Source organism: Gouania willdenowi, chromosome 4 (genome assembly GCF_900634775.1).
Source record: "Gouania willdenowi chromosome 4, fGouWil2.1, whole genome shotgun sequence".
In the NCBI taxonomy this organism is placed as follows: domain Eukaryota; kingdom Metazoa; phylum Chordata; class Actinopteri; order Blenniiformes; family Gobiesocidae; genus Gouania; species Gouania willdenowi.
This window is the reverse complement of record NC_041047.1, coordinates 22,230,305-22,242,806: the sequence shown is the minus strand read 5'-3', so window position 1 is coordinate 22,242,806 and position 12,502 is coordinate 22,230,305. Positions and strand designations below refer to the sequence as shown.

General features: G+C 38.6%; 1 protein-coding gene across 3 annotated transcripts in view; it reads left to right on the top strand.

Annotated features, from left to right (window-relative positions):
• Window positions 1-12,502, top strand: part of sema6bb (sema domain, transmembrane domain (TM), and cytoplasmic domain, (semaphorin) 6Bb) — a 184,605-nt gene that overhangs the window by 126,203 nt on the left and 45,900 nt on the right. For all 3 annotated transcript variants that reach the window (XM_028444268.1, XM_028444270.1, XM_028444269.1), the window contains exons 11-13: window positions 3,841-3,972; window positions 5,246-5,395; window positions 9,562-9,741. In XM_028444268.1, the coding sequence (XP_028300069.1) occupies window positions 3,841-3,972; window positions 5,246-5,395; window positions 9,562-9,741 (462 nt within the window). The remainder of the gene's footprint in view (window positions 1-3,840; window positions 3,973-5,245; window positions 5,396-9,561; window positions 9,742-12,502) is intronic.

Sequence of the window (12,502 nt, the reverse complement as noted above, 5' to 3'; positions counted from 1 at the left end):
TTAGCTATGGTTGAGTAATGCTTATGAGGCACTCTTATTCATTTATATTAGGGTTTATGTCAGGTTGCTAATGTTACGTAACATCTTACTTAATAAACACCATAAGTAAATGATTACTAGGGACATATTACGTTTTACCAATATATTAATGAATGCATATTTGGTATGCATACATAAGGATACGTAATTACATTATGTAACTTTTATTAATGCTGAATATTGTTTTAATTAACCCTGTGCAGTGGACATTAATTAACTGCTTTTAATGCATTAACTGATATGCTAATTGATGTTAGGGGATACATTTAAATTATTAATAACGTATTAATACACTGTTAATTAATGCTTGGTAATGCATTAACTAACATTATTTAAGGGACCCTTATTGTAAAGTGTTACCGGTAAAAGTCCTTTGCAAAACGAGGTACAATCATGCATCATCTAAGCACGGACGTTACATGTTTATGATATTTAGTGTTTAGTAATGAAGAGGACCATACAAGAGTAATGACAGGGCAGGTTTACAATACCAGGAAAACCTGTAGCACATGTGTACAGAGCAAAGGGAAAAATAATAGATAATGGGGTTAGGGTATCGTTACGAGAAATCATTGTTTATGTGGTTGACAACAGGGCTGTGTCATAAGAGACGTTCAGGGGATGTGACGTAATTGTTAATGAGAAAAATTAATTTACTTGAACAGATGAGGCAAACGCTTAGTGAGCCAATAAAGATTATTGGCAACATTTGACAGTAGTTAGTGCTGTTTTGTAACACTGAGGGGGTCTTCGTTTAAAGCCTGGTGTGTGTGTGTGTGTGTGTTTAATTTCACAACCCCCCCCACAAACTTTAATATTGCTGTTCTAGAATATCTAGTATATTTTAGAACAGCAATATTTAAGTTTTTCAGTGCAAACTAAAAAAAAAAAATGTTCACTGACATCTGTCATTGAGTTTCTCAAAAATCTTTTTTTAAACAAATACTAAAACCACCTTGTTTGAATAACCCTAAAAAGAATAAAATAAAGAGTGATCTGAGGTAAACACATGTTGCCTTACGTTTGTGAGGGTGATTAGGAAACTTATGAGGTGGTTTTCTGTGCAGGAGAATACACATAATCTAATAAATGCAGCCAGGAAATCTACCACAGAGTTAAAAGTCATTAATGGGAAAACTGCCCGCGGCCTTTAGACTTCCAGCTCTGCACGGGGGCAAACCCACTGACCTGCAGTGAGACGGACTAAACACAGAGACTCAGCCAAAATGATAGGGTGAAGAGGCAAAGCTAAACCTGAGCTGACACATGGAAAGAGGCTGCGTCATCCACAGCACATCTGCCTGGTCAGGATGGAGTCGTATACTTGTCGACTAATGGTTGGAGTTGTGATCAAATGACACATCTTTGGTCTAAAATAGAAAGAAAGCGAAAGGAAATCTCTCCAATATTTATAAAATATTACAAAAGCAATGTTTAATTGAAAATAAGGTAAGAGAAAAATGGGAACGGAAACCTAAAGATAATTTTCTCCGAATACTGGAGAGAATTTGCATGAAAAGTGAGCACGAGGTACTTTATTAATGTGAGAAATTCTCTGTTCAAGGCACTAAATGTTGGAGAGAAAAAAGCAAGCTATATACATATGCTTCTTACATGCTCTACTCTGAACAGATTCCAGAAAGAGGTTGAGAAGCTACTGACAAATATCTTTGATCTAAATCAGTGTTAGAGTTATGAAGCAGGCGACAAGGACAGGTGACAACAAATCTCACCCAAAATAAATCTTTGGTTGAGAACGGTAGAGCAAAGTTTAGATCAGTGGTTCTCAAACTTTTTTTTGGCTTAAGTACCCCTTTCTCCTATTTCTGAATCCAAGTACGACAACGACATGTTTCTCAGAATACATAAAAAAACCACGATCGAGCATAACGACGGAATGAATAAGTGATAACACACATTTTAAAGGATCTCTTTTTGTAAATAGGTAGAATAAAACAGTATTTAGTGCCTAATATGGTAGAATTATTTAAATATTTTTAATCATGTCCGGACAAAGGCTGACCCTTGTATTTATAGTTAATGTTTTAATCAAGATAATTACCATCATCATATGACTATCATTTTTAACTAAAATAAGCATTCTATACCCCATCTTTTGAATGCTTTAATTTGTTAATTTTCCACTTTCAAGTACCCCCTGTAGTGCCATCGCGTACCCCCATTTGAGAATCATTGCTTTAGATGATGAAAAAATAGCACTGAAAATTTGAGATATTAGAATGAATAGAATTTACTCTGAAAATACACTAAGTAGACTACACAATGACATAATTTCATCCAAAGATGTGTGACAAAAAGGATCTTACCCTTTTGATTTATCCCCAATTTTCCTTTATGTATGTCTTTTAAACCTTTGCTTTCCCCTATTTTTTTGTTCATTGTTTTCTTTGTTTCCTCTGTTCTATTTTGTTCTGTTTTGTTTTTGTTTTTTGTTGACTTATTTAATTTATATATATATATGCAGTGTACTTTTGATGACAGTTGTCTGTCAAAATGAGTTTTTTTTGTTATTGCACTGAAGTATTTTTTTTTTTTTTTTTTTTTTTAAAAAGGCACATCTATAGAGCACGGCTCCCTGCTGCTGTCCCTCAGACAAACAGGTCTCTGGCTTTTACAGCAGCACTCAGCTAAAGCAGCACTCAGCCTAACGCTGAGCCGTCACTTTGGGCAGAACAGACCCTCTGACAACCAGCCGCACGTCTAATCTTTGAAGAAGAAACTAATAAAAGATGAAAAGTAACAGATGGAGGTTGTGTGTGATTCATGTAGCAGCAGGTTCCAGGTGACTCAGTGTGCAAGTTTTTTTTATTTTTTTTAATGCATGCGTTCTTTTAAGGTATTATCGCTCACAAGCTCTCACTCCACGCACAACATTAGTCAGCCACGAAGACACATTGAGAACACAGTGAGGAGACATGGCATGTTTTTAAAAGTCATTTCTTATCTCGCCCTGACAGCACTGTGTTTCTGTCTCCCTTAATGCTGCAGCCAAAACACAGTGTGTAGCACCAAGCTAAGGGCTGTGTGTGAGTTAGCTTGTTGGTTGGTCCTATTTGATGCTCTGCTCCCTGTCGCTATGGGTTCAGGAGTAGTTACACAGGCTCTGATGTGCATCAAGCTTTTTACTGGAACAGGTTGTTGGAGTTTTACAAAGAAAAAAGGTCAAAAATTCAGTGACTGATTTCGTCTTTGCTGTTTGAATCCAAAGACTTGTTGTAAGATATTTTTTATTTATGGTTATGAACAGCATGTTTTAATGTTTTTTTTTTCTTGTTTAAGGATAGAACATCTTTAGCTCTGTCAGCATACTTGACAGATTTAAAGCTATTTCTTATTTCTTTGCCTGGAGTCTTCTATTTTTCATTTGTAGTACAAGATCTTTTTTTCTCGCTTATTCACAGTCACCCATCTTGGAAAGCCTACATGACAGAAGTCAGAAAGTAATTTAGTATCAGTGCAGATGTCTTCTTTGAGATCTGTCAGTTTTTCTCCATCTGCCTCTCGTTCTACCTCATCCATCTCTGTCATTATCTCTACCTGGTTCTCTTCCTCAAACATGTTCTTTCTGTCTGACTCTGTGTATGAATCTGGCTGTGGCCGTACCACCTTCTCCTCCCTTTGCCTCTTTTTAATCATGTCCTCTGACTGTCCGATACCTCATGTGTTACTTTGGATTTTGACTCATTTTCTTGGCTCCTTTTGTCTTTGACTTGTCTTTTGTCATCTCTGTCATTTCCTCTGCCTCTGTTCTCATCTCTGTCTCTGTCTCTGTGTCTGCAGCATTCCAGGGTCAGCGGTGTGTGCCTTTGACATGGAGCAGCTGGCATTCGTCTTTGATGGACGGTTCAAGGAGCAGAAATCTCCAGAGTCCATTTGGACACCGGTTCCAGACGAACTCATCCCAAAACCGAGGTACAGATTAAAGTGATCCATTAATGTGCCCGTGCACGGGTTGTAATGAAATAATGATGCGAGGATGGACAAAATCTGAACTCCGATTCATTTTTAGCAGAATCTGTTTGTGCTCAGTGTACACACTGAGTGAAAGCAACGGTCTATTGTGTGTAAGAGGTGGTAACCCACTGGGATGATTGTACAAGTGTGAATGAAATGTTAGTGAAATTGAAAGTTCACTCTTTGTTTTCCAATTTATACACATTGATCTTAAGTAGTCCAAATCACTGGTTTTTTTTCACTGTACTCCTTCAGACATTTAACCTGAAGCCATGTACCCACTACTTTTGCACACTTAAAACACAATAACATAATGTAATATACATTGTAGTGCTACAGTGCATATATATATATATATCACTCGATTTATTGAATTAAGTACCCTACTGGCATTTTCTGTGAGAAACAAATCTATGTTATTACCAAACGTTTGTTGATTGAACATATAGCAGTAATACAACATATTCATCACTCTGAAACTGTGAAATGCAACTCTCTACAACTGTATTGAGCATGGAGAGGTTGAGAAGATGAACAGAATGTTTAGATGAATTTGAGAGAGTCTGAGTCTTAAATCGTTCTCCCTGCAAAGTCTTGTTCTGTATTTGCGTTTTTTTGATGACATCGTTTTTCTGTCACCACTAGAGGGTAGTCCTACAGAGGCCAATGTGTAATTTGTGGCAAAGCATGGAGGCTCCTGACTGCTGCTCTGTTTATATTCTAGTTACCTCTGCCAAGTGCAAAGCGCAGAGTGGAAGGTTATGTTTTACCCCGCGTTTGTCTGTCTGTCTATCTGTCTGTTAGAAAGTTAACTTGAAAAGTTATGAATTGATTTGGATGAAATTTTCAGGAAATGTTGATAATTGGACAAGGAACAGATGATTAAATTTTTTGTTACCAAAAATGAGAAAACACCACTCGTGGACATCACAATATGAATGGATGTGCCTGCTCCTTTAAGCGCAGTGGCTTATGGGTAATGTAGTATTGGTAGGAAAGTGTGTGCTGTACTTGTTAAATCACAATATGGGTGGAAATGAGCTACTTGGCGGAGGTCTGCTCTCTCCAAGTACTCTAGTTTCCAAAGTTGTCACAGTTTAAAAAAAAAAAAAGAATCATGTACCCCTATGACAATATGCATACCCCTGGGGGTACCCGTACCTCACTTTGGGAACTGAGGGTCTAAATAACTCAACATATAAGGTAAGAGGTTTGTATTTCCTATTTTCAGACCTGGTGGTTGTGCTGTTCAAGGCTCCCGGTTCAATTCCTCCAACGCCTTCCCTGATGAGATGTTAAACTTTGTCAAGACTCATCCACTGATGGATGAAGCGGTTCCATCACTTGGACAAAGACCCTGGATAGTCCGAACCATGGTCAGGTGAGAGGCAATAACACACACAGGCTGACTGACAGCAGATGTTCAAGGCTCAAGTTTTAAAAGTCTTTCTAACAAATTGAGTTGCCAACATGATTTTTAAAGTAGGATTTGCACCAGTTGCTGTAAAATTGTGTTTTTTTTTTTTTTTTTTGTAACAGCCTGCAGCACAGCATCACCGTGCTCGCCAACCACACCCTGGCACAGCTCGGTAACTCTATTTAGAGGTTGCCATACCTTAAAAAAGCAAAGCTGTTGCATAGGTTATGTGATGAATAAAAAAACTGATCTTCACTAAACTCCTTGAGGTAGGATTATGTCTGGCGCTCTGCTCACTGCTGCCTACGACTGATTTAGGTTTAAGCTCCTGGTACTTGATGGTGAAAGTCGTGCAAACTGCAGATTGCTTTAGCAAAACTTGTGAAGTGCATTTAAGCAAGAAGTAGATTTAAGTCAGAACACACAAAGATACAGAAAACGTTCAGAAAGAGTTTTGTGAATATTCGATTGTAAAGGTTATAAACTTTTGGTTGTCTATTTATATTTTTCTTCAACTCATCTGATTTTGAAGAAAATGCTACATTTACTATTTTACTTTTAACTTTATTCTGCCTGTACAGGACACTAGTAGTGAGTCACAGGACCACATGGAGATACTAAGTCTGATGTGAAAATGTTCACATTAGATAGTATGAAAAGATTGAGTACGTCAGAAATACCCAGATGTATACTATATCGGGACATTTTTTAAGTACACATGGTGGGAACATTAGTCATGTAGAATCATCCTGGGACTGGCTTCAAGCTAAAAATCAAACATCCCTGTTTCAAAACAAAAGTATCTCTTCTTGTCTTCCATTAGTTTTTTTTTAACACTTTTGTAAATATGCCTCTTGTTTTTAAAGGGGATATATCATGCTAAATCCACTTTTTTAGCCCTTAAATGCATTTTGTTGTATATTTAGAGTGCTTAGAAGTACAGAAAAAATCAAATTAGTCTCTTCAGGTGCTCCGTAGATATCTTTATATTCTGTTTTGCTCATATTTTTCAATCTGTTTTGATTTTTCTATTCTCTATTACGTTTTTTGAACTATTACATCACAGTATTTGCAGCGGAACTGTCAAATTAGTACATCAACTCCAGGTCCAACACTTCGAGCAATCCGCCATTTTTATTTCTCGCTTTTATTTTGTAGTCCAAGCTCAAGGATGCCAAAGTTACGAGAGGATAAGTCAAAATGTTCGGTTGTTGGATGTAGTAACCCACACGCTTCATTACACCGTCTCCCAGCATCAGAACCTTTTCGAAGTGCCTGGTTGAGTTTTATTTTTCACGGAAATGTACCTACATCTGTGGGTAAGGTCATTTTTGTGTGCGCGAAGCACTTCAAGGATGACTGCTTCAGCAACCTCCACCAGTATAAAGAAGGATTTGCCAAAAGACTTTGTCTGATTGAGGGTTCAATTCCTTCTATCTTTGGAGACGACGAACAGAGCACTTCAGTAAGCTGTAAATAACGCTAAAAAGTGTGATGATAAGACGTCCCTGTCATTGTTTTGTTAGCATTAGCAGTTGCACCGTCTTCATATGTTAGCGCTGTGTGCTCTTTTAGATCCTTGATGATATGGTCTACGTGATTTAATTTAAGTCTAAAGTTTTCATTATTCATTTCATTTTGCCGTTTTTGTCTTTGAAAAGACTGTATTAAAATGCATTTCGTGACGTTAGCTTGGCGCTAGCGTTAGCTCGGTGCTTGTGTTAGCTCACTTGTTGGGGTTCTGCAGGTTCATTATCTTCATTTTCATCTCGCTCCGCCGGGTCCAACTCTGGCTCGAACATGTAAAGCTGGATGGACAAGTCTTCTGTTGTTGACATTTTGTAAATAACCTCTGAATAGAAAGTTTATGCGCCGCTACATAGCCGTATCTCTTCTGTCAAACTACAAAAATGGCCGAGCAGGGTGGAGTTGAATCGAGTGTCACCTGGAGAGGGGGCGGGGTATGGAGTGTCTCATTTGCATTTAAAGAGACCGCACCAAAACGAGTTGCTCTCAGAAGCACATCAGAAAAGGGGTAGAAAAGGGGCCTGTGGAGCTATAATAATGAGGAATTCAGACCCAAGCATTGCAGTTCCGCTTTATATAGACCACAACTGTATGATTTATATGTAAAAAGGAAGGATTTAAAACCATGATATGTCCCCTTTAAGTTAACTGACAGTTTTGTCAGTTGCACAATTCCGAAAATCTTTAGGGATCAAATGACCACATGTTGATATTCGACTTCACTTTCCAAAGGTGGCGAATCGTCTGAGATATTTAGCCTTAGGGTGCTTTCTGTTTTTATCGTTTACTTCAGTGGGAACCGTCATCATCCATACTGACAGTATATAGTAGACAGTGCAGTATATACTCGTTGAGTTTGTTGTGTAGTATGAAATGTGCCATTTCATTCACAGCTAGTAAATCATTGACACATTCATTCTTACAGGCAGAGACAACATTTAACTCATTCACTGCCAGCCATTTTCAGAACAGCTACCCCCCTCACTGCCAGCCGTTTTAGAGCATTTTGACTGACAGAATATTTTTTACTATGACAATCTGAAATCTGAAACCAGATTCGGAAAGATTAGAATCTGTACTTTCATCAGAAAAAAAAAATGTTTTTAACTTGTTTCGTTCTTCTTTAATCAGCAGTTGAATAGAGGCAAGTTTCACACAAATTGCCAGTTTCTGGCAAAAAGCTGAGAAAAAAGTTTTTCTGAAAACATGTCAGTGACAACATTGGTTTGATTCTATAAAACAACACTGAGACCGGGCTTTTGATGGCAAAATTATTATTATTTTGTTATCTGGGTCAGAACTGAATGGATTTCTTACTGTGTTTTGGCCTTGCTCCGAGTCTCTCCCCTCCTTCCGTTCCCCCACACGCCATTTCCTCCTCCGCCCGGACATGCAGAGTCGACCCGCTTTCCCCGGTTTGTTAATTGTTTTGTCTCCTGATCGCAACACTCTCACTAGTCTAGTTAGTTCCACACATGCTCTGGTTGAGTGTGAGCTGTTATGAGCTGCTGGGAGCTTCATCGTCTTCCCTCGTAGTTCCATTTTCTGCTTTGTCCCTGTGTGTCCCACTCGATGGTGATAATCGGCTAATCTCTCATCCAAAGGAGCAATGGTGCCACCTACATGCCTGCAGTTGGTCACTACACCATAGTACAAGGCTGATATTCACAGAAGAACTATGTATCACTGCCGAAAAACACAATTGACGCATATATGAGTCAATGGCAGTGAGTGAGTTAACTTAACTTAGATTTTTGTCAATTGTGGGAGGAAGCTAGAGATCCTTTAAAAAAACATGAGCACAAGGTGAACATGCAAACTCCACACAAAGATCCCAGTATGGCTTCCTGCCTGGGCTTCTTATCATGCAATTTTTAAAGGTTTTTTTTTGGGATCTCAGGACGAATAAATCAACATTTGTCATAATTAAAGTTTCTAAACCCACTTTGCAAATTCAGTTTTTATTCAAAAGTTATTGTATTCCCAATAATAAACAGGAGTCCTACTTTAAACCTGATATGATGTACTGTACATATTAAAGACAAACCTTTGATGCTGGTAAAGTTTGTGTGATAACAGGCAAACAGCTGCAGCAAATCAAGTCATCCAAGCTTCTCCGTCCAATCTATGCATTTTTCCTCCCAACCAACAAGTCCAGGAGATTATGGATTGGACGTATGAAGACTATTAAACACTTGACACACCATAGCTTTTATTCTCATTTGTTGACTCGCACACGCAGGACTTTATGTAGCTCAGCTGTGCTCTATTGTTTGGGGACAAGCCTATTTACTTGGCTGATATTATTAATGACTTAGACGTCTGCTGTAATTAGTTTATTATGGAAATTTGATAAGCGTTTTCTTCTCTGTGAGGAGTTTATTCAATTTTGCCATGACTCAAGGGTAAATGGTATATTTGGAGGCACAAATAGACGTCACACGCGTAAACATATTAGATGCAATGCACTTAAAACATAAAATGTCCCAGAAGGGCTTTGACAGTGCTTTTAGCCAACATGAATGAAAAGTCCCAGATGGGTTGTGTATTGCTCTGTGCCATTAATGCAGTGATTTTCCTCTTTGTGCTCCTCTGGGCTTTAGGTACCAGCTAAACAAGATGGTCGTGGATACGGAGGCCGGGCCATACAGGAATCGAACGGTCCTCTTCCTGGGGTCAAGCAGAGGTACCATCCTCAAGTTCCTCATCATGCCAAACCAGGACAATACTGTCACCAACAGCAACATCTTTCTGGAGGAATTGGAAGGATTCAACCCTGATAAGTAAGCAGATACTGAAGTTCATCTGCTGACAAGCATTTCATACTTTCATACTGAAAATTATGTTGTTTTCACAGCAGCTATTTAGAGTTTTCTGCTTCTTTGCCTGTCACAAGAAAGCAGCATCTGCTTTTCACTCCTATCTCAAGCTCATCATGTGATTACACAGTGCCTTCCAAACAAAGTGCAAAATTACCATAAATATGCTTTAGTTAGATTATGCTTGTCGCAGGTTTTGTAACCTAGTAATTTTCAGGCTTTATAAGTACTTTTCTCCTTATCGGACCAGCTGTTCACCCTTTGTTTGCAGTCTTTACAATAATACAGCCTAACAAACTGCAGGGTGTAGTTTCATCAGAACCTTAGAATGGTATTCATTTAGGCATCTAACTCTTGGCAAAGAATTGAAAAAGGATTTCTTCATTATTTCTTTACGGCAAAACCCCATAGATTGCAGGAGGTTGTAAATGAATCACAGATGGCAGACGTACTGCCATTAGTCCAGGCAAAGAAGAGGCTGAGTGACATCTGGGTTTGATGCACGAGTATCGAGAGGAGCTTGCGGTGTGATGAGTGTGGAGAAGAGTTGCGCAAACAAAAAATGTTATAACATGACGACATGAATTATAGAGAATCATCAGGGAAACCTTATACAAGTCTTATGTTTTCCATTGTGCAGGAAGTCAGGCATGCAACCATCGAGAGCAGCAGCAACAAAAAAATAAGTGAAGATATGGGGCATTTTGATCATCAAGAATTCTTACATCTTTTTCTTAGCAAGAGATGAAATGCTCCAGAGGAAAAAACATGAAAAAGGATTGAATCGCATTGATCTCAGCCACGTTGTCAGAACATTTGACACCCGTGACTACAGTCGGTCGCTGAATCCCATTTAATTTCTGGATCTTGACAGAGATTAGAATAGATTGGGTCTCTCATTTAAGCCTAATTAGCATTTTACATGAAGCTGATGCCGTCATTGTGTAATGAGCGCCGTGTACGGCGCCTTTTCAACCTTCAGTTTTGCATTTTGTTCTTCATTGAGATTCACTCTTCAACATTCTGGATGGCTGCAGGGCAAGGGAGGTAATTGTCACACAGATGGAGGCAGATTTGGCTGGAAATAATCATTCACTGGGGCCAATTAGAGGATTTTTAAAGAGAGTGTACCCTCACTTTCCGTTATCGTCATTTCTCTAATGTTTGAATGCGTGTCTTTGTCAGCAGTGAGTGGAACCAAAGTGTCTTCGGTTTGTTTTTGCTCTTTAGCGGGCTCTGCTGTCAACGTTTTTCTTCTTCCTTTTGCTAAGGACACGCTAACCGGGGTTGGGGTCAATTATCCATGTTCAATTACCACTCAATTACAAATACAGTGACCAGGATTTTTTCCTATTACAATTAAATTCCAATTATGTTTTTATCCTCAGAATGTAAAGTTCAATTACAATCAATCACAATTACTGAGCTTGAAATGAATAACCTAATAAAAGTTAACCTTCCTCTTGTGTTCGCTTTCTGTTAGCATCTCTTATGCTTCAGGCCCTAAATCATCTGTAAAATACACTAAAAACAAATATTTGTCATTTAATTTTTTTCCCATCTATTGATTACCTTGTTTGACTTCCTAATCAATGAAAATATAGGTTTTTATATTTTTGGTGTGGGCGTCTGTGCTTTTTTTGTATCAGGATACCCCTCGATTTCTATTTTTTTAAATGGTAAAATGTGGGAAAGCTTGATATATGAATTGTATTTGAATAATTGTTAACTGCATGCTGTATGTGTAGAACTGTACATAGAACTGTAACATGGTAATTAATTGTCAATTACGCGATTACAATTATAATTGACCCCAACTCTGATGCTAACCATTTCTATCTCAGGTATAAATCATATAGGTAGTGGCTAGTGAAGGCAGTGATGGAACAATGTAATGATTTAGCTGGACTAGTCTTGAGGCAGTTTTATGGTGAAAGCGAGCCATTAGGGCAGATAATCAGCTAATCAGAAAACAGAAACCACCATCATATCATGCTTTTACGACTCCAGGCAAGGCCAGTCTCGACCTCGGATTATATTCAGACACGAGAAGCCGCATGTCTCACAAAAAACCTGAGGCTACCCAGGAACAGGCCACATAATATAGTTATCATCACTGAGGTCGGCACAGATGATAATCACTGATTTCTGGTGGCCTGTTGTCATTGGACACCAAGAATGACCTGAAGGAGTCTCATCACTGAATTTCCTTTTTGTCTCCTGTTTACTTCCTGACCTTGGTTCCCTGTCAACAAGTGTAAAAGTACATCTTTGCTATCTCTTTGCATTTGATGGCTGTTTATTCACATTTCCCACCGTCTTGTTTTTCTGCTATGCATTGCATTGGCTGTGAAGAATGAGTCACAGCTTGGCCTCTGCAGAATGATAGATTCTTCTTAATGAGTGTGGGCCTGTCGAGATGTTATTACCATAAACCTTCCAGATACAACTGATGCATGAGTGCACATGTGCATAAAAATGTTATAAATCTGCCTGGTGGAGGTAGGTTGGTGCCAGCTATTTTATCTCTAAGTGCCAATTAGGAGTGATTCAGCCCCTTGCTGCCATTTTTGATGACCAGCCGACACCACAAACCTCTGCAATCAGCATGCTGCCTATCTAGGAGGACACTGTAGTATCAGGCAACTTGGATAGCCTCTCTCAGATTTCACTGTTATTACGGGGGTTTATATATGGAACTGTTTGGTTGTGTTTGGTTGTGTCG